This window comes from Vipera ursinii, assembly GCF_947247035.1.
Source record: "Vipera ursinii genome assembly, chromosome: 9".
NCBI lineage: Eukaryota > Metazoa > Chordata > Lepidosauria > Squamata > Viperidae > Vipera > Vipera ursinii.
In genome coordinates, this window is record NC_139523.1 from 18,776,010 (window position 1) to 18,798,559 (window position 22,550).

Sequence of the window (22,550 nt, forward strand, 5' to 3'; positions counted from 1 at the left end):
TAAAGAGCCAGATGATATTCAAAAAGGTTCATACCCTCTATAATGGTATTAAGGACCAGAACTTGGATAGCTCCTAAAATGTACTGTATATAGTTGTCTAAAATGCAGTTGTGCACAGGATCAATTCCTAATACAGGTTTAAACACCATGGAATAATATCTGGCTACCATATGTGTGAAGAATCCAAAATAGGTTAAATCTGGTCATGACGTGCTTGCTGGTGATCAAAGTAACTATTCTTATTCTTATCATTTTCTGTAGATAATTCTGAGGGAACATTTTCTTCTGATTCCTAGCCAGAAGATACAGATAGAAAGATTAGATATGCCTGGCATATTTTTCTTTCTTTTTTTGTACTGAATTTACCACTTGAAGAAGCTGATTCTCTTCCAAAGCTTGCTAGGCATAGAATGAGTCATCTCGGTGGGGCAAAAGGTTTAATTAAAGTGATCAGCCACGATTCCATGCTGGTTAATTATTTCTATCTCATTCTCCTCAGAACCAGTACTACACTCAAGATCCAATAAAAATAATCTTATAAAAATAATAGGGTGAGATGTTAAATGTTGGACTAGGATCAGACAGCTACAGGTTATGGGGCCCTTTTAACCATATACTTTCCATCAGTGGCTTTGGCTCAATTGCTCAGCAGAATATTGTATGAAAACATAATAGGATCTCTTAGATATCTTGGACCTAAATCTAACAGGTAAAATAATTAAGAAATGAAACAATCAACAAGTAGATTACCAATCCAAACCAACCAACAAATAATATCAATGCAAAAATTAAGAGGAAGGGTTTTTTTAAAAAAAGAAGTCTGAAAAGCAAGCAGCTGCTGGAGAAGATTTTACCTTGCGGATGGACTATGGAAGAGGCATGTTTTCAGGTGTCAATTAAAGGAACAGAGAGGATTCTCTGCTTATGTTGCCACCAGCAAGAAGATCCCTAAGAGATGCCTACTCTAAAATATAGAATATTTAAAGGTCTGATTTAAAGATTGGACACTCTCTGGAGCAATTCCAATTCTGAAATGGCATAGGGGGCTCCTGCTTGAGCAGGGCGTTGGACTAGAAGACCGCCAAGGTCTCTTTCCACTCATGTCATTCTCTTGTTAATTCTGTGCTGCCATTAAAGTGGTCATCTGGATTTATGAAGCCCAGCTCTGGTAGACTTTAGAGAAAAAAGGCCTATTTGCGTAGTTCTTCTAGGATGTTAGAACTTTACCCAACCTCTGCCTTGTAGCTTCAATTTGATCATGGATGGTGGAATAATTGTGCATGATGCAACGGAAGCCTAACATTTCCTTGTAAATCAAGAAACAATAGAGGAATTGGGTTTGGGCAATGAAGCCTGCAGATTGAGGTATTAAAATGTGGCAGTGGAGTTGAGCAAAGTCACTTAGAAGAAAAGCAAGGACCAGAAGAGCTGAAGAACGGCTAGAAGATGTTTCTCCTTTTAATCTTTGCGTTGACTTTTACACTTTCTGCACAGTTGGTAAGGCTAAATTTTGTGGGTTGCAAGAGCCTTGCAAATTGAGGTGCCTGCAGATGAAATGAGGAAGCATTTCATTGAGCTGGTCCTCGTTCTTTAATTAATGCATTTCTTCATGAAGGGATTCCAAAATAAGGCAGAGGGCTTTGAGTACTTAATTATTTAATCATTGGGAATTCAACTCTATCAGTGGTTCTGAATTCAGGTTGGCACCCTGTTCTCTGCCTTAGCTTTCTCAGCATTCACTTTAGCATGAGAGTCAGAAATAACCTCTTGCTGGACCTACTGAATTGGGGGTGTGTGTTAAAGATATTAGTAACTATGGAAAGTATGAGAAGAGTTTGAGGTGAATAAAACTAAGTGTTTATTCACAGGTTCACTGGCACCTAAGATGCATAATATATATGCTTATATGACCTGTAAATATCCGAGAAGCTTAACATTGGATATTTAATTCACCCATTGTATGACGACTTATCGGAATCACCCAAAACTTTATATATTTACCTGGTTACGTCAAGAAAAACTTTGAGGCAAGGCTTGGAAGAGGGACTGAAGTATGGGAGGAGGCTAGATACCTTCTTGAAGTTTTTATTCTGCAGTGGATTGATTGGCACAGGTGGAAATAGAAATAAAGGTAAAGGTAAAGGTTCCCCCGCACATGAGTGCTAGTTGTTTCTGACTCTAGGGGCCGGTGCTCATCTCCGTTTCAAAGCCAAAGAGCCAGCGCTTGTCCAAGGACGTCTCTTTGGTCATGTGGCCAGCATGACTAGACGCCAAAGGCGCACGGAACACTGTTACCTTCCCACCGTAGTGGTCCCTATTTTTCTACTTGCATTTTTACGTGCTTTCGAATTGCTAGGTTGGCAGAAGCTGGGATGAGTAACAGGCACTCACTCTGTTAGGCGGCACTCGGGATTCGACCTGCCAAACTGCCAACCTTCTGATCGACAAGCTCAGCATCCTAACCCACTGAGCCACCAAGTCCCTGGAAATCGGAATAGGATGTGGCAATTTCTCAATAGCTACCAGATTCATTTCCCCCAGTGCTTCTAATCCGAATTTAATTGGTTGGGCTCATTTTTTTTAAAAAAGAAGGAAGCTGAAGGAGACTTGGGGGGGGGAAGGAAAGAGTTATGTTAGTTTTCATCAATACCTGGCCAATAATATGTTGATCATTTCACTTGCACAGAAAAGAGAGATCTCAAGTTGTTAGAGGAGAGAGATAATCTATCCATCTATATCTTGACATCTGTTTGACACAAGCATACACGTAACCTTGATTTATGACCATCTGTTTGATGATGGCTTGAAGTTACAACAGTGCTTAAAAAAGTGACCTATCCTCAAAGTTATGATCATCGCACTGTGGTTGTGAGAATGTGGAATGATATTAAAAAGGGAAAGAAAAGAAAATCTCAAACCATGTAATATACTGTATTTGCATGTTGAGTGAAAAAGCACATTCTATATCTGGACAATGAAGGAATTCATACATTTTACACTAGAGATAGTATTGATGGTGCGGTTGGAGAAATCATGAGTGTTATGACAATAGTTATCTTTTTCCCCTTTTAGGATGATGAAGCTAGACAGGTAAGTAGCCTTTTTTATTATTTTCTGCTATGCTGAATGCTCTTCCAAGCACACCTTTTATCTTTTTCCACCTACACCAGAAGCATATCTAAAGTCCCCAGAGAACAACCTTATTTGAGGGACAAAGTTGCTAATATTTGTTCCCAGTTGGAAACCCAACCATGGTGTAGGACCGTGTGAGATGCCTGGGGGAAGATCTTGCCCAGGTATCTGGGAACAATTTGAACCTGTTGGGGCCAATGAAGTGGATAGGGTCTTTAATTATTAGTGCATCCACCTGTCAATTAGATCATTGAACCGCCTGGTTGCAGAAAGCCCTCATGTGGATTCAAGCAGAGATAAATTCTTCACTGCAGGAGGGGACATTTCTGGGGCCTTTTAAGGAGGCCCTGGTTCGCTCCCTCTTAGAAAAAGATCACTTGATCCCAAATGCCTGGATAATTTCCATCCAGTTTTCCATCTTCCCTTTCTTAGGAAGGTGGTAAAAGAGGTGACTGATTGGCATCTCCAGAGGATCTTGGAGGAAACAGATTATCTAGATTCCTTCCAGTCAATATTCAGGCCCAGGAAAAGAAACAGCATAGGTTGCATCTGTCGATGATCTATGGCAAGAGCAGGACTGGGACAGTGCAACCATCCTTGTTCTCCTTAACCTCTCGTCAGCCTTTAATACCATCAGTCTTGGTATCCTTTTGGGCCAGCTTCAGGGTTTGGGGCTGGGCAGTACAGCATTGCATTGGCTTGGTTCATTTCTCCAGGGCTGATCCAAATCAGTGCTGATAGGGAGTCAGATGTCAGACCAACAACTGATCTTTTGTGGCATGCTCAGTAATCTCTCCACTCCTTTTTAACATCTATATAAAGCTGCTGGGTGAGGTCACCATGGGTTGAGTGTTGATGGGTCATCGGTACGCTGATTATATTCAACTTTATATCTCCACCCCTGGTGATCCAAGTGATGCTTCTGCTGCCCTCTCACTGTGCCTGGAGGCTGTGGGGTCCTGAAGGGGGGAACAACTGGTTTTGGCTGAACCTTGGCATGACCAAATGGCTTTGGGTTCATGGAGCTTCAATATCTGGGACTTCAAGAACCGTAATTTTGGATGGGATTGCACTAGGCCACACAGATTCAGATTATAACTTGGGGTTATCCTGGACCTGCAACACCTGATTGAAGTGCAAGTAGCAGTTGTGGCTAGGAGAGCCTTTGCACAACTTTGTGTTATGTATCAGTTGCTATCTTTCCAAGATCAGGAATTGTGCAGTCACTCAAGCCCTGGTCGTCTCACATTTGTACTGCTGCAATACTATCTTCATGAGGTTACATTTCAGTATTCAGAAGCTACAACTGGTGCAGAGTGCAACAGCATAGCAGTTCTTGGGACCTCAAGTGTGGGTCATATTAAACCACTGCTACATGAACTGCACTGGCTGCTGGTTTGCTTCCTGGTGCAATGCAAGGAGTTGGTTATTACCTTTAAAACCATGCATGCCATGGGTCCAGGTTACGACAGTGCTGAACAAAGTGACCTATGACCTATCCTCAAAGTTATGATCATTGCACTGTGGCTGGGATTTAGGTTCTTGGCAACTGGCTCACATTTAACATGGCTGCAATGTCCTGTGGTCGTGTGATCGTGACTTGCAATGTTGCCAGCCAGCATATAACAAGCAAAGTCATTGGGGAAGCTTTGCTTAATGATTGTGATAAAAAAGTGAGTCATGAAGCATATTGTGGTTGAGAGAATATGGAACAATATTGAAAAGGAAAAGAAAAAAAAATCTCTCTCAAAAGATTTAATATATTTAATATATATGCATATTTTTGGTCCCTATTACTGCACACTGTGTGAAAAAACAGATTCTACATCTGGACAATGAAGGAATTCATACATGTTACACTAAGGATGGTAGAGATGGTGTGGTTAGAAAAATCATAAGTGGTATGACAATAATTATCTTTTTTTTCCCTTTTAGAGCTTTTTCGGTCTTGGAGGGGTAAGTAGCCTTTTTTATTATTTTCTGCTATGCTGAATGCTCTTCCATCTGAACAAGCACCCCTTTTATCTTTTTCCACCTACACCAGAAGCATATCTAAAGTCCCCAGAGCACAATCTTATCTGAGGGACAAAGTTGCAGATTCAGACTATAATTTGGGGTTATCCTGGACCTGCAACTCCTGATTGAAGTGCAGGTGGCAATTGTGGCTAGGAGAGCCTTTGTACAACTTTGTGTTGTGTACTAGTTGCTATCTTTCCAAGATCAGGAATTGTGCAGTCACTCAATCCCTGGTCATCTCACATTTGTACTGCTGCAATACTATCTTCATGAGGTTACATTAAAATATTCTCGGGACCTCTAGAGTGGGCCATGTTAAACCACTGCTACATGAACTGCACTGGCTGCTGGTTTGCTTCCTGGTGCAATGCAAGGAGTTGGTTACCTTTAAAACCCTGCATGGCATGGGTCCAGGTTACGACAGTGCTGAACAAAGTGACCTCTGACCTATCCTCAAAGTTATGATCATTGCACTGTGGCTGGGATTTAGGTTCTTGGCAACTGGCTCACATTTATCATGGCTGCAGTGTCCTGTGGTCATGTGATCCTGACTTGCAATGTTCCCAGCCAGCCTACAACAAGCAAAGTCAATGAGGGAAGCTTTGGTTAAACATTGTGATAAAAAAGTGAGTCATGAAGCATATTGTGGTTGTGAGAATATGGAACGATATTAAAAAGGAAAAGAAAAAAAACTCTCTCAAAAGATTTGATATATATGCATGTTTTTGGTCCCTATTACTGCCCATTGTGTGAAAGAACACATTCTATATCTGGACAATGAAGGAATTTAGGGCTTGTTCGGTGGTGGAGGTAGACAGGTAAATAGCCTTTTCTATTATTTTGTGCTATGCTGAATGCTCTTCCATCTGAACAAGCACCCCTTTTATCTTTTTCCACCTTCATCAGAAGCATATCTAAAGTCCCCAGAGCACAATGTTATCTGAGGGACAAAGTTGCTAGTATTTGTTTCCAGTTGGAAACCCAAGCATGGTGCAGGTCCGTGTGAGATGCCCGGGGGAAGATCTTGCCCAGTTTCATTAGACTCGTCAAAACCATGTCCTGCAGTCATTCTTTGTATGTTTTAATCTCCAGGCCTTTGATCATCTTAGTTGCTCTTCTCTGCACTTTTTCCAAAGTCTCAGCATCTTTTTTGTAATGTAGAGACCAAAAGTGGATGTACTATTCCAGAAGTAGCAAAATCCAAATTTGGCCATTTATTTTGGAGCATGTCCTGCTTAGTTGCAAGTGTGCCGGGTATGACTGAGATGTGTTATGGCCACCCACTAAAAAAAGCTCTGGATCACATTCAATATCCAAATATACAATTGAAAGAACTGAAAACAAGAAATGAATCATCATAATAGTAATGATATCTGAGGGTCTACACAGAATAACAAAGACACCCAAAATCAGGCTTTTTTTTTTCCTTCTTGAAGAACGCAGGTGGTGGACTAATGGATATGGTGCAAGTAAGTCAATATTCATTTCATGTCTCTCATTTCCTTGAAGTCTTTTCTGTTATTCCTTTTGAATGTAATCACAGCCACCCTCTTGATACTCACTCCCCAAAAGCATCTTCCAATATTCCATGAGTAATTCCAATAGGCATGTGAATATTGTTAGGAATAGTTAAAGGATGCACTGATGCCTCTGGTCTCCCCGGAGGACAGGATTGAACCTCATTTTCACACACCATAATTTTCATGCATCCTACTGTTTGCAATCATGTCTCCTGTGGATTTCAAGACTCCTATTTGTTTTAAAATAGGCTGGATTTCACCAGGAACTCATCACCATCTATTGATATAATATACTAGAATTGATTACAGTAGCTATGTACAATAGCCTATTATTCTTGTTAGTATTGCTCTAGGGGCTTGCGGATAAGCTAATCTTATAAACTGACTCTTGGATTTTTAACCAAATTACCATAAAAACTGTGATCAGCTGAAAGGTTCTTATTTCAGGTTCTTATTTTTCATTTTTCCAATTTTCTGTGGTGATTCCCAATCATCCAGGTGGTGGTTGTCCCGAAGGTACTTTTCTAAGGGCAACTGGCCTTTTTGATTTTTTTTTCCTTGAGCACATTTCATTTCTCAACCAAGAAGCTTCTTTAGTTCTAACTGAATGGTGGGGAATGGAAGGATTTATGTTCTTTGCAGTCATCTAGTTATTAGCTCTCTGAGAATCATTGAGGTCACTTGGGGGTTTAGCTGTATCCCCAGAGCCACCTGAATAAGCGTGCAAATGGGTGTGGAACCTATGTGGAACTGCTGAAAGGGCTGTGTTGTAAATAGGAAATAGGTAGTGTCCAACACAAGCTCCTACATAACAGACAAAGAGGAGAAAACAAATGGAGCAACACTGCCATCCCATACAATGCAGGAATACCTGAAACACCTGATGACTGCCAGGTGGATTCAAGCAGAGATAAATTCTTCACTGCAGGAGGGGAGATTTCTGGGGCCTTTTAAGGAGGCCCTGGTTCTTCCCTTCTTAGAAAAAGATCACTTGATCCCACCTGCCTGGATAATTTCCATCCAGTTTCCCATCTTCCCTTTCTAAGGAAGGTGGTGAAAGAGGTGATTGAGCACAATCTTATCTGAGGGACAAAGTTGCTAGTATTTGTTCCCAGTTGGAAACCCAAGCATGGTGCAGGTCCGTGTGAGATGCCCGGGGGAAGATCTTGCCCAGTTTCATTAGACTCGTCAAAACCATGTCCTGCAGTCGTTCTTTGTATGTTTTAGTCTCCAGGCCTTTGATCATCTTAGTGGCTCTTCTCTGCACTTTTTCCAAAGTCTCAGCATCTTTTTTTGTAATGTAGAGACCAAAAGTGGATGTACTATTCCAGAAGTAGCAAAATCCAAATTTGGCCATTTATTTTGGAGCATATCCTGCTTAGTTGCAAGTGTGCCGGGTATGACTGAGATGTGTTATGGCCACCCACTCCAAAAAGCTCTGGATCATATTCAATATCCAAATATACAATTGAAACAACTGTAAACAAGAAATGAATCATCATAATAGTAATGATATCTGAGGGTCTACACAGAATAACAAAGACACCCAAAATCAGGTTTTTGCTTTTTTTTCCTTCTTGAAGAACGCAGGTGGACTAATGGATATGGTGCAAGTAAGTCAATATTCATTTCATGTCTCTCATTTCCTTGAAGTCTTTTCTGTTATTCCTTTTGAATGTAATCACAGCCACCCTCTTGATACTCACTCCCCAAAAGCATCTTCCAATATTCCATGAGTAATTCCAATAGGCATGTGAATATTGTTAGGAATAGTTAAAGGATGCACTGATGCCTCTGGTCTCCCCGGAGGACAGGATTGAACCTCATTTTCACACACCATAATTTTCATGCATCCTACTGTTTGCAACCGCGAGGTCTCTCGTTTGTGGAGTTCCTCAGGAGTCGGTCCTCTCGCCTCTCCTGTTCAACATCTATATGAAACCACTGGGTGAGATCATTCGTGGTTTTGGAGTTGGGTATCATCAGTATGCTGATGATACCCAACTTTTCCTTTCGACCCCAAACCACCCCAGTGATGCCCTCAACGTGATGTCCCGTTGCCTGGAGGCGGTTCGGGTCTGGATGGGGAGGAACAGACTTCAACTCAACCCCGACAAGACTGAGTGGCTTTGCATACCTTCATCCCGGGTTGATTTGGATATTCCACCTCTCTCTATGGGGGGTGAACTATTACCCACCGTAGATAAGGCTCGCAACTTAGGAGTCCTCCTAGATTCACGGCTCACCTTGGAAGACCACATAGGGGCTGTGACTAGGGGGGCTTTTGCCCAGGTTCGCCTGGTGCGCCAGTTGCGGCCCTATCTAAGCCGGGATGATCTATGCACGGTCACTCACGCACTCGTGACCTCTTGACTAGACTACTGCAACGCTCTCTACATGGGGCTGCCCTTGAGGACCACCCGGAAGCTTCAACTGGTACAGAATGCAGCCGCGAGAGTTGTGTTGGGAGTCTCCTGATACTCCCATGTCACACCTCTGCTCCGTGAGCTGCATTGGTTGCCAGTTGTCTTCCGGTACTAGTAATGGTGTTCAAAGCCCTACATGGCAGGGGGCCGGAGTACCTTAGGGAACACCTGCTGCCGGCATCAACTTCCCTCTGCCCTGTGCGTTCCCACAGAGAGGGCCTCCTCAGGGTGCCTCCGGTCAGAGAATGTAGATTGATGGCCCCCAGGGGGAGATCCTTCTCTGTGGGTGCCCCGGAGCTATGGAATCAGCTACCGGTGGAGCTCCGGACGGCGCCCGACCTTCGCTCCTTTCGCCGCGAGCTAAAAACATACTTTTTTGAACAAGCTGGCCTGGCCTGATGAGGGGATGGGGGGTTGTTATTGTCATTTTACTGGGGTTTTAAGATGTATTTTTAGTATATGGGCATGTATTTAATTATTTTTTAACTTTTGTAATCCAGTATTTTTATTCTTGCCCTGTTCACCGCCCTGAGTCCTTCGGGAGAAGGGCGGTATAGAAATATTATTAAATTAAATTAAATTAACATTAAAATGTCTCCTGTGGATTTCAAGACTCCTATTTGTTTTAAAATAGGCTGGATTTCACCAGGACCTCATCACCATTTATTGATATAATATACTAGAGTTGATTACAGTAGCAATGTACAATAGCCTATTATTCTTGTTAGTATTGCTCTAGGGGCTTGCGGATAAGCTAATCTTATACACTGACCCTTGGATTTTTAACCAAATTACCATAAAAACTGTGATCAGCTGAAAGGTTCTTATTTCAGGTTCTTATTTTTCATTTTTCCAATTTTCTATGGTGATTCCCAATCATCCAAGTGGTGGTTGTCCCGAAGGTACTTTTCTGAAGGCAACTGGCCTTTTTGATTTTTTTTCCTTGAACACTTTTCATTTCTCAACCAAGAAGCTTCTTTAGTTCTAACTGAATGGTGGGGAATGGAAGGATTTATGTTCTTTGCAGTCATCTAGTTATTAGCTCTCTGAGAATCATTGAGGTCACTTGGGGGTTTAGCTGTATCCCCAGAGCCACCTGAATAAGCGTGCAAATGGGTGTGGAACCTATGTGGAACTGCTGAAAGGGCTGTGTTGTAAATAGGAAATAGGTAGTGTCCAACACAAGCTCCTACATAACAGACAAAGAGGAGAAAACAAATGGAGCAACACTGCCATCCCATACAATGCAGGAATACCTGAAACACCTGATGACTGCCAGGTGGATTCAAGCAGAGATAAATTCTTCACTGCAGGAGGGGAGATTTCTGGGGCCTTTTAAGGAGGCCCTGGTTCGTTCCCTTCTTAGAAAAAGATCACTTGATCCCACCTGCCTGGATAATTTCCATCCAGTTTCCCATCTTCCCTTTCTAAGGAAGGTGGTGAAAGAGGTGATTGAGCACAATCTTATCTGAGGGACAAAGTTGCTAGTATTTGTTCCCAGTTGGAAACCCAAGCATGGTGCAGGTCCGTGTGAGATGCCCAGGGGAAGATCTTGCCCAGTTTCATTAGACTCGTCAAAACCATGTCCTGCAGTCGTTCTTTGTATGTTTTAGTCTCCAGGCCTTTGATCATCTTAGTGGCTCTTCTCTGCACTTTTTCCAAAGTCTCAGCATCTTTTTTTGTAATGTAGAGACCAAAAGTGGATGTACTATTCCAGAAGTAGCAAAATCCAAATTTGGCCATTTATTTTGGAGCATGTCCTGCTTAGTTGCAAGTGTGCCGGGTATGACTGAGATGTGCAAAAAGCCCTGGATCACATACAATATTCAAATATACAATTGAAAGAACTGAAAACATGAAATGAATGATGATAATACGGTATGAGAGGGTCCACACGGCGTAACAAAGTCAGGCAAAATCATGATTTTGTTTTTATCCTTCTTGCAGAACGTACCTGCTGCTCTATCAGTAAGTAGATATTCATTTCACGTCTCTCATTTCCTCGAAGACTTTTCTGTTATTCCTTTTGGATGTAACCACAGCCACCCTCCTGAGACTCACAGCTCTGAAACATCGCCCAAAGTTCCAGGAGTAATTCCAATAGGCATGTGAATATTGTTAGGAATAGTTAAAGGATGCACTGATGCCTCTTGTCTCCCCGGAGAACAGAGTTGAACCTCATTTTCCTACACCATACTTTTCATGCATCCTACTGTTTGCAATCATGTCTCCTGTGGATTTCAAGACTCCTATTTGTTTTAAAATAGGCTGGATTTCACCAGGACCTCATCACCATTTATTGATATAATATACTAGCGTTGATTACAGTAGCAATGCACAATAGCCTATTATTCTTGTTAGTATTGCTCTAGGGGCTTGCGGATAAGCTAATCTTATAAACTGACTCTTGGATTTTTAACCAAATTACCATAAAAACTGTGATCAGCTGAAAGGTTCTTATTTCAGGTTCTTATTTTTCATTTTTCCAATTTTCTATGGTGATTCCCAATCATCCAAGTGGTGGTTGTCCCGAAGGTGTTTTTCTAAAGGCAACTGGCCTTTTTGATTTTTTTTCCTTGAACACTTTTCATTTCTCAACCAAGAAGCTTCTTTAGTTCTAACTGAATGGTGGGGAATGGAAGGATTTATGTTCTTTGCAGTCATCTAGTTATTAGCTCTCTGAGAATCATTGAGGTCACTTGGGGGTTTAGCTGTATCCCCAGAGCCACCTGAATAAGGGTGCAAATGGGTGTGGAAACTACTTGAAACTGCTGAAAGGGCTGTGTTGTAAATAGGAAATAGGTAGTGTCCAACACAAGTTCCTACATAACAGACAAAGAGGAGAAAACAAATGGAGCAACACTGCCATTCCATACAATGCAGGAATACCTGAAACACCTGATGACTGCCAGGTGGATTCAAGCAGAGATAAATTCTTCACTGCAGGAGGGGAGATTTCTGGGGCCTTTTAAGGAGGCCCTGGTTTGCTCTCTTCTTAGAAAAAGATCACTTGATCCCACCTGCCTGGATAATTTCCATCCAGTTTCCCATCTTCCCTTTCTAAGGAAGGTGGTAAAAGAGGTGATTGAGCACAATCTTATATGAGGGACAAAGTTGTTAGTATTTGTTCCCATTTGGAAACCCAAGCATGGTGCAGGTCCGTGTGAGATGCCCGGGGGAAGATCTTGCCCAGTTTCATTAGACTCGTCAAAACCATGTCCTGCAGTCGTTCTTTGTATGTTTTAGTCTCCAGGCCTTTGATCATCTTAGTGGCTCTTCTCTGCACTTTTTCCAAAGTCTCAGCATCTTTTTTTGTAATGTAGAGACCAAAAGTGGATGTACTATTCCAGAAGTAGCAAAATCCAAATTTGGCCATTTATTTTGGAACATGTCCTGCTTAGTTGCAAGTGTGCCGGGTATGACTGAGATGTTCAAAAAGCCCTGGATCACATACAATATTCAAATATACAATTGAAAGAACTGAAAACATGAAATGAATGATGATAATACGGTATGAGAGGGTCCACACGGCGTAACAAAGTCAGGCAAAATCATGATTTTGTTTTTATCCTTCTTGCAGAACGTACCTGCTGCTCTATCAGTAAGTAGATATTCATTTCACGTCTCTCATTTCCTTGAAGTCTTTTCTGTTATTCCTTTTGAATGTAATCACAGCCACCCTCTTGATACTCACTCCCCAAAAGCATCTTCCAATATTCCAGGAGTAATTCCAATAGGCATGTGAATATTGTTAGGAATAGTTAAAGGATGCACTGATGCCTCTGGTCTCCCCGGAGGACAGGATTGAACCTCATTTTCACACACCATAATTTTCATGCATCCTACTGTTTGCAATCATGTCTCCTGTGAATTTCAAGACTCCTGTTTGTTTTAAAATAGGCTGGATTTCACCAGGACCTCATCACCATTTATTGATATAATATACTAGCGTTGATTACAGTAGCAATGTACAATAGCCTATTATTCTTGTTAGTATTGCTCTATAGGCTTGCGGATAAGCTAATCTTATAAACTGACCCTTGGATTTTTAACCAAATTACCATAAAAACTGTGATCAGCTGAAAGGTTCTTATTTCAGGTTCTTATTTTGGGTATGTGTAGTTTAACGAAGAGAAGGACGAGGGGGGACATGATAGCAACCTTCCAATATCTCAGGGGCTGCCACAAAGAAGAGGGAGCCAAGCTATTCTCCAAAGCACCTGAAGGCAGGACAAGAAGCAACGGATGGAAACTAGTCAAGAAGAGAAGCAACCTAGAACTAAGGAGGAAACTTCCTGACAGTTAGAACAATTAACCAGTGGAACTACCTGCCTCCAGAGGTGGTGAATGCTCCAACACTGGAAGTTTTTAAGAAGAGACAGGACAGCCATTTGTCCAAAATGGTATAGGGTTTCCTGCCTGAGCAGGGGGTTGGGCTAGATGACCTCCAAGGTCCCTTCCAACGTATTATTATTATTATTATTATTATTATTATTATTATTATTATTATTATTATTATTAATAATAATAATAATAATAATAATAATAATAATAATAATAATAATAATAATAATCTTCACAATTTTCTATGGTGATTCCCAATCATCCAGGTCGTGGTTGTCCCGAAGGTGCTTTTCTAAAGGCAACTGGCCTTTTTCATTTTTTTTTCCTTGAACACATTTCATTTCTCAACCAAGAAGCTTCTTTAGTTCTAACTGAATGGTGGGGAATGGAAGGATTTATGTTCTTTGCAGTCATCTAGTTATTAGCTCTCTGAGAATCATTGAGGTCACTTGGGGGTTTACCTGTATCCCTAGAGCCATCTGAATAAGGGTGCAAATGGGTGTGGAACCTATGTGGAACTGCTGAAAGGGCTGTGTTGTCCAGGTTACGACAGTGCTGAACAAAGTGACCTCTAACCTATCCTCAAAGTTATGATCATTGCACTGTGGCTGGGATTTAGGTTCTTGGCAACTGGCTCACATTTTTTATCCTTCTTGCAGAACTTAGGTGGTGGACTTCTACCAGTAAGTAGATATTCATTTCACGTCTCTCATTTCCTTGAAGACTTTTCTGTTATTCCTTATGGATGTAACCACAGCCACCCTCCTGAGACTCACAGCTCTGAAACATCGCCCAAAGTTCCAGGGGTAATTCCAATAGGCATGTGAATATTGTTAGGAATAGTTAAAGGATGCACTGATGCCTCTTGTCTCCTCGGAGAACAGGATTGAACCTCATTTTCCTACACCATAATTTTCATGCATCCTACTGTTTGCAATCATGTCTCCTGTGGATTTCAAGACTCCTATTTGTTTTAAAATAGGCTGGATTTCACCAGGACCTCATCACCATTTATTGATATAATATACTAGCGTTGATTACAGTAGCAATGCACAATAGCCTATTATTCTTGTTAGTATTGCTCTAGGGGCTTGCGGATAAGCTAATCTTATAAACTGTCTCTTGGATTTTTAACCAAATTACCATAAAAACTGTGATCAGCTGAAAGGTTCTTATTTCAGGTTCTTATTTTTCATTTTTCCAATTTTCTATGGTGATTCCCAATCATCCAGGTGGTGGTTGTCCCGAAGGTGTTTTTCTAAAGGCAACTGGCCTTTTTGATTTTTTTCCTTGAACACTTTTCATTTCTCAACCAAGAAGCTTCTTTAGTTCTAACTGAATGGTGGGGAATGGAAGGATTTATGTTCTTTGCAGTCATCTAGTTATTAGCTCTCTGAGAATCATTGAGGTCACTTGGGGGTTTAGCTGTATCCCCAGAGCCACCTGAATAAGGGTGCAAATGGGTGTGGAAACTACTTGAAACTGCTGAAAGGGCTGTGTTGTAAATAGGAAATAGGTAGTGTCCAACACAAGTTCCTACAAAGAGGAGAAAACAAATGGAGCAACACTGCCATTCCATACAATGCAGGAATACCTGAAACACCTGATGACTGCCAGGTGGATTCAAGCAGAGATAAATTCTTCACTGCAGGAGGGGAGATTTCTGGGGCCTTTTAAGGAGGCCCTGGTTTGCTCCCTTCTTAGAAAAAGATCACTTGATCCCACCTGCCTGGATAATTTCCATCCAGTTTCCCATCTTCCCTTTCTAAGGAAGGTGGTGAAAGAAGTGATTAATTGGCATCTCCAGGGGATCTTGGAGGAAACAGATTATCTAGATCCCCTCCAATCAAGATTCAGGCCCAGGAAAAGAAATAGCATAGGTTGCATTTGTCAATGATCTATGGTGAGAGCAGGATTGGGACAGTGCAACCATCCTTGTTCTCCTTAACCTCTCGTCAGCCTTTAATACCATCAGTCTTGGTATCCTTTTGGGCCAGCTTCAGGGTTTGGGGCTGGGCAGTATTGCCCTGGCTTGGCTCCTTTCTCCAGGGCTGATCTGAATCAGTGCTGATAGGGAGTCAGAGGTCCATCCCACAACTGCTGCTTTGTGGCATGCCACAAAACTCAGTAATCTCTCCACTCCTTTTCAACATCTACATAAAGCTGCTGGATGAGGTCATGTGCCACCATGGGTTGAGTGTTGATGGGTCATCAGTACGCTGATTATATTCAACTTTATATCTCCACCCCTGGTGATCCAAGTGATGCTTCTGCTGCCCTCTCACTGTGCCTGGAGGCTGTGGGGTCCTGGCTGAACCTTGGCATGACCAAATGGCTTTGGGTGCATGGAGCTTCAATATCTGGGACTTCAACAACTGTAATTTTGGATGGGATTTCACTAGGCCAGACAGATTCAGATTATAACTTGGGGTTATCTTGGACCTGCAACTCCTGATTGAAGTACAGGTGGCAGTTGTGGTTAGGAGAGCCTTTGTACAACTGTGTTGTGTGGCAGTTGCTATATTTCCTAGATCAGGAATCGTGCAGTCAGTCAAGCCCTGGTCATCTCACATTTGTACTGCTGCAATACTATCTTCATGAGCTTACATTTCAGTTTTCAGAAGCTACAACTGGTGCAGAGTGCAACAGCATAGCAGTTCTTGGGAGTTCATGGGCCATGTTAAACCACTGCTACATGAACTGCACTGGCTGCTGGCTTGCTTCCTGGTGCAATGGAAGGAGTTGGTTATTACCTTTAAAACCCTGCATGGCATGGGTCCAGGTTACGACAGTGCTGAACAAAGTGACCTCTGACCTATCCTCAAAGTTATGATCATTGCACTGTGGCTGGGATTTAGGTTCTTGGCAACTGGCTCACATTTATCATGGCTTCAGTGTCCTGTGGTCGTGTGATCGTGACTTGCAATGTTGCCAGCCAGTCTAAAACAAGCAAAGTCAATGGGGGAAGCTTTGGTTCAAGATTGCGATAAAAAAGTGACTCACGAAGCATATTGTGGTTGAGAGAATATGGAATGATATTAAAAAGTGAAAGAAAAAAAACTCTCAAAAGATTTAATATACATGCATCTTTTTGGTCCCTATTACTGCCCATTGTGTGAAAAAACACATTCTATATCTGGACAATGAAGGAATTCATACATGTTACACTAAGGATGGTAGTGATGGTGTGGTTGGAGAAGTCATGCATATTATGACAATAGTTATCTCTTTTTTTCCCTTTTAGGGCTTGTTCGGTGGTGGAGGTAGACAGGTACTGTAAATAGCCTTTTCTATTATTTTGTGCTATGCTGAATGCTCTTCCATCTGAACAAGAACCCCTTTTATCTCTTTCCACCTACACCAGAAGCATATCTAAAGTCCCCAGAGCACAATCTTATCTGAGGGACAAAGGTGCTAGTATTTGTTTCCAGTTGGAAACCCAAGCATGGTGCAGGTCTGTGTGAGATGCCCGGGGGAAGATCTTGCCCAGGTATCTGGGAACAATTTAAGCCTGTTGGGGCCAATGATAGGGTGTTTAATGCTATTAGTGCATCCACCTGTCCATTAGATCATTGGCCCGCCTGCTTGGTGAAAGCCCCCTCATCGGTACGCTGATTATATTCAACTTTATTTCTCCACCCCTGGTGATCCAAGTGATGCTTCTGCTGCCCTCTCACTGTGCCTGGAGGCTGTGGGGTCCTGGAGGGGGGAACAACTGGTTTTGGCTGAACCTTGGCATGACCAAATGTCTTTGGGTGCATGGAGCTTCAATATCTGGGACTTCAACTTTCAGCTTTGCAGTCATCTAGTTATTAGCTGTCTGAGAATCATTGAGGTCACTTGGGGGTTTAGCTGTATCCCCCGAGCCACCTGAATAAGTGTGCAAATGGGTGTGGAACCTACTTGGAACTGCTGAAAGGGCTGTGTTGTAAATAGGAAATAGGTAGTGTCCAACAGAAGCTTGTCCACCCCAAGGATAAAACAGCCAGACACAAATGGAGCAATGCGGTATATGCAGTGCAATACAGCGAGATATGAGCAGAGCTGTACATTGGGGAAACAAAACACAAGTGCATAACACAACACAGAAAAACAAACCTATCAGGACAGGATTCAGCCAGACCATCTGCATCTGAAAGGTAAAGGTCACTCTTTTGAAGGCAGCAAAGTTCTGGATGGAAAGGAGCACTGGCTTGAAAGAGGGGTCAAAGAGGCCATCTATCTTAAATGTGAACAGCCCTCTCTCAGTAGAATGGAGGGGATATGACACCATCTACCGGTATCTCCTGTTTACATCAAAGTCCTTACAAATAACCAAAGAGAGAAGCAACCTCGAACTAAGGAGAAACTTCCTGATAGAACAATTAACCAGTAGAACAACCTGCCTCCAGAAGCTGGGAATGCTCCAACACTGGATGTTTTTAAGAAGAGACTGGACAGCCATTTGTCTGAAATGGTATAGGGTCTCCTGCCTGAGCAGGGGGTTGGACTAGAAGACCTCCAAGGTCCCGTCCAATATTGTTGTTGTTGTTATTGTTGTTGTTATTGTTGTTGTCATCCCAAGAAGGTTCCATGCTCATTTGTACTTTGATTCAGGTAACTCTGAGGATAAACAGATAAACCACCAAGTGGTCTCAATGCCTTTTAGACAGCAAATGACTCACACTCACAGTGCTAACGACCAGATGACTGCAAAAAAGATAAATCCTTCCATTCACTATCATTCAGTTAGAACTGCTTCTTGGGTGAGAAGCAAAACATTTTCAAGGAAACACCCCCTCCCAAAGTCCAATTGTCATTTGGAAAAGCACCTTAGGGATATTTTTGACAATTGGTTTATTTTGTAGGTACAGTAGTGCATTTTTCATGGTATTTTGGTTAAAAACTTGAGAGTCAGCTTTTCCATGGGTGACTTATCTAAAAAATACACATAGATACTTTTTAAAAAGTTTAAGTGTATCAATAGAGTAGCAGAACTCAAATTTGGGGGTTTTCATTTTGGAACATTCCCCATTTATTCACAAGTGTGCCAGGTATGACTGAGATGTGTTATGGGCACCCACTCCAAAAAGCTCTGGATCACATTCAATATCCAAATATACAATTGAAACAACTGAAAAGAAGAAATGAATCATCATAATAGCAATGATATCTGAGGGTCTACACAGAATAACAAAGACACCCAAAATCAGGCTTTTGTTGTTTTTTTCCCCCTTCTTGAAGAACGGAGGTGGCAGACCAGGTGGTGGACTTATGGGTATGCTGCAAGTAAGTCAATATTCATTTCACATCTCTCATTTCCTTGAAGTCTTTTCTGTTATTCCGTTTGAATGTAACCACAGCCACCCTCTTGAAACTCACTCCCCCAAAGCATCTTCCAATATTCCAGGAGTAATTCCAATAGGAACTTGGATATTGTTAGGAACATTTAAAGGAAACAAGCCCAGGAAACAAAGAAACTTTGAGATAGAATCTAAGAATGAATCCTCTCTGGATATATTTTTCTGACTAGCAAAAATTTTGGAATTTGAGATAAAATTGCCATATTACAGTAGAAGGGTTACATTTTATTTCTCTTTTAGGATATGGTTAATAAGGCTCTAAATGGATTAAAGGAAAATAGCTTTTATTTATTTATTGCCATACCTCTCCTCATATTCTTCTTCCATCTGAAAAAATATCCCTTTCATTCTTCTTCCTCCTTCACCCAAAACATCTGTAAACGGAAAGAGAGCAGACAGGGCCAAATGTTTGGCCTGCTTTGACCTACATTTCCAATAATAGTTTAATAGATGTGCATCTTTTTGGCTTCTTTCACTTTGTGTTGTGTTAAAGAATACTGGGGTGTTTTTTTGCCTGGATAATGGATGAATTTATACATATTATATCAAAAATGATGACAAGGTTGGAGGAGTCATGGATATTATTATATCAGAGTAGAATGGTCCATTTTTGTTTCCATTTTAGGGCATGAATTTCCCTAATGTAGATGGAGAGTGGGTAAGTAGGTTTTATTTATTTTCTGCCATTCCTTTCTTCATATTCTTTTCCCACCTCAACAGGTACCACTTTTATCCTTCTTTTTTCTTCTTCAAGAAGATGTCAAAATTGCCAGAGAATAAGCATTTGGTATATTTTTACCCAATGGAACTGCTTCAAAAGTTCTTGGGTGCATCTTACGGTGTGTGGCGAGCATTATCGTGAAACAACACCAAACCGGAAGTGGTGTCAAATAATAATAATAATAATAATAATAATAATAATAATAATAATAATAATAATAATAATAATAATAATAATAATAATAATAATAATAAAGTTGGAAGGGACCTTGGAGGTCATCTAGTCCAATGTGAAGATGCCAAAAGAGTAGTGCTGGTGAAGTTCATGAAATGTGGTCTGACCATCAATTCAGAAAGGAAAAGTAACAAAGAATTTACATGTGTGTGTTTTTTTCTCCCAGGACCAATCGAACTCAAAAAAATAGGTAAGTCCTCCACTGAAAAAAGTGCAATGTTTAAGGGGTAGACAGAAAGGTATCATTTCTAAGGTTCCAAACAATAATTTCTCCCTCTTTCCTCCCCTTTCCTCTTCATTAGAAAGTATCATTCTGAGCCAACATGAGCTTTTGGGACATTCATGTCCTCCAAAGTGGGTGCATGACTGTCCATGGAGAGAGCAATAAAGGGGTTGTGATGCCATGTATGTCATGACATCCTCACACAATATACATAATTTCTCATTTATGTGTAACAATATACACAATTTCTTCCCTACGTCTATTGCCTGTGTACCCCAGGAAGTTGGAGACCAAATTTGACTTACTGCAGTGTTTTTCAAACTTGGCAACTTAAGATGTGTAGACTTCAATACCCAGAGTTTCCCAGCCAGCATGATGACCGGAGAATTCTGGGACCTGAAGTCCACACATTTTAAAGTTAAAAACACATCTTAAAAACATTGACCTTCCAGGGAGATAGAAGGGAACCCAAAGAAACATTCCAGTAACAGCTTCTGAAACTAGACATAAATATTTTATTTGAATGTTCATGACTCACATCATCTGATGTATGGAATGGCTTGAGAGTTGTGAGATTCATTGAGATGAAGTAAGGAGGAAAAGAGGAAGATTAGTTCTTTTCTGATGCAAATGGGATTCCTTGGAAGGAGAAGTACCTATTAATTAACAGATGCAATGCATTAAGAATCTGTGCTGGTTCAATCATAATTGTTAGTTCCAAGTGGTTCTGGCAGACTTTTTTGTGTATCTTGGTGACCACAACACAGCTCTATTCCTATAATCACTCCAGCAATTATCTTTTCAAAAGTTTCATTTAGTAATTATTTCCCTTTCTCTCACTTCATTTCAACCTGAAATAAAAGAAGGCCAAAACTGGAACAACGGAATTGATGGAAATATCTGAATATGCTGGAAAGGCCCAACAGCATTCTTTGTAGCTACAAAATGAACAAGGACATCCATTGATCCAGCTTACTCAGTGCTTGATGGTGATGGTGGCAGTAGATATAGTATATGGCTTGAATTTAATTTGTTTCCTGTAGCAGAATAGTTTGCTGTCCTTGGTGTGGGAAAAACTTGTGAAATCCAAACAAATAAATCTCAATTGCACAAACATCTCTTGTTTGATTTGCGTGTATGAACAGCAGTTTTGATACCAATGTTGTTGCAGATTGTGATCCTAAGTATCGCCATAGAATATAACTAGATGTTAGATGCTACATCTTAAAAACACTGATTAGTATCTCCAGGGAGGCACAAGGGAGCCAAATAAATATTCTGAAACTAGACATAGACATTTTATTTAAATGTTCATGAGCTGTAACTCACATCATCTGATGTACGGAATGGCTTGAGAGTTGTGAGAGTCACTGAGAATGAAGAAAAAAAGAAAAGGGGAAGATTAGTTATTAGATTACATGAAAATGGGATTCCTTGGAAGGAGAATTACAATCACTTATTAATTAACAGATGCAATGCATTAAGAATGCGTTGTGCTGCTTGAATCTTACTTCTTAGTCTCAAAAGGTTCTGACATTTTGCCTATCTTGGTGACCACAAGACAGCTCTCCTCATATAATCACTTCAGCAATTGTCTTTACAAAAAGTACAGAAATTTACACTGAAAACATGGAAATATTGAAAATATCTGAATATGCTGGAAAGGTCCGACAGCATTCTCCATTTCTGCAAAATGAACAAGGCTGTTCTGCTCAAGGACATCCAATGATCCAGCCTATTCAGCTCTTGATGGTCATGGTGGCAGTAGATACAACATAGGGCTTGATTTTAATGGTTTGCTGTCCTTGATGTGGGGAAAGCTTTGTGAAAATAAAAATAAATCTCAACTGCACAAGCACCACTTGTTTGATCTGCAGGTATGAAGAACAGTTTTCGTGGTGATATTGTTGCAAATTGTGGTCCTGCCACAGAATGTAATTGAAGTTACATGAAAAGTCACTTCTGTGCTGCTTTGGGAAGGATTCCACTGTAGTCACCCACAAAACTTGTAAACATGTTTGGCAAATTTCAGGGGTGATTTCTATCTGAAAGCTGTCATGTTTGAGAAACACTGGTGTAGACAAAGTGATTCTCATAGGGAGTGGGTAAGTGAGATTTGGTAAGATATCCATTAATTTGTCTATAAATATATTTTACCTCATAGTTAGAAGGATTGCAGGAAAGAATGAAATGGTGGCAGCATCCACCCCGATAATTGAATTAGTTAAGAATTATTGGCATCCCTTCAACTGCTAATAGTTAGTTCTTGCTTTGCTTTTACAGTATAGTGTTGTTATTGTGTTCTCTGTTTTTAACAATTAATAATGGTAATGGTTTTAGATATTTCATTGACTGTTTTAGCTTTGTTGTACACCACCAGAGTGGCTAGTTTGGTGAGATGGGAGCTATACAAATTGGACAATGAATAAATAGACTGAGGGGGGAAATAAAATCAACTCAGTTTATTATTGTCATAAGGCCAGATACAAAAAATAAATCTAATAAATAAATTAATAGTAGATATTTCCCATATTTCTATGCATAAAACAGGAAAACAAATAGGATCAAAATAATTAAAAATGCATAGAGTAA

General features: G+C 40.8%; 1 protein-coding gene across 16 annotated transcripts; it reads left to right on the plus strand.

Annotated features, from left to right (window-relative positions):
* Window positions 1–1,316: 1,316 nt before the first annotated feature.
* Window positions 1,317–21,072, plus strand: LOC310644492 (uncharacterized protein). 16 transcript variants are annotated; one of them, XM_083369560.1, is made up of 13 exons: window positions 1,317–1,497; window positions 3,073–3,090; window positions 5,068–5,088; window positions 6,585–6,617; window positions 8,252–8,302; window positions 11,042–11,062; window positions 12,675–12,716; window positions 14,098–14,121; window positions 16,683–16,709; window positions 18,662–18,706; window positions 19,406–19,438; window positions 19,902–19,925; window positions 20,825–21,072. In XM_083369560.1, the coding sequence occupies exons 1-12, from the start codon at window positions 1,447–1,449 to the stop codon at window positions 19,923–19,925; spliced, it is 390 nt and encodes a 129-aa protein (XP_083225686.1). In that variant the 5' UTR covers window positions 1,317–1,446; the 3' UTR covers window positions 20,825–21,072. The 16 variants fall into 16 exon arrangements, with proteins under 16 accessions (XP_083225686.1, XP_083225689.1, XP_083225692.1 ...); XM_083369563.1 differs by having other exon boundaries at window positions 1,319–1,497; window positions 12,675–12,695; XM_083369552.1 differs by having other exon boundaries at window positions 1,326–1,497; window positions 20,822–21,072.
* Window positions 21,073–22,550: the final 1,478 nt, after the last annotated feature.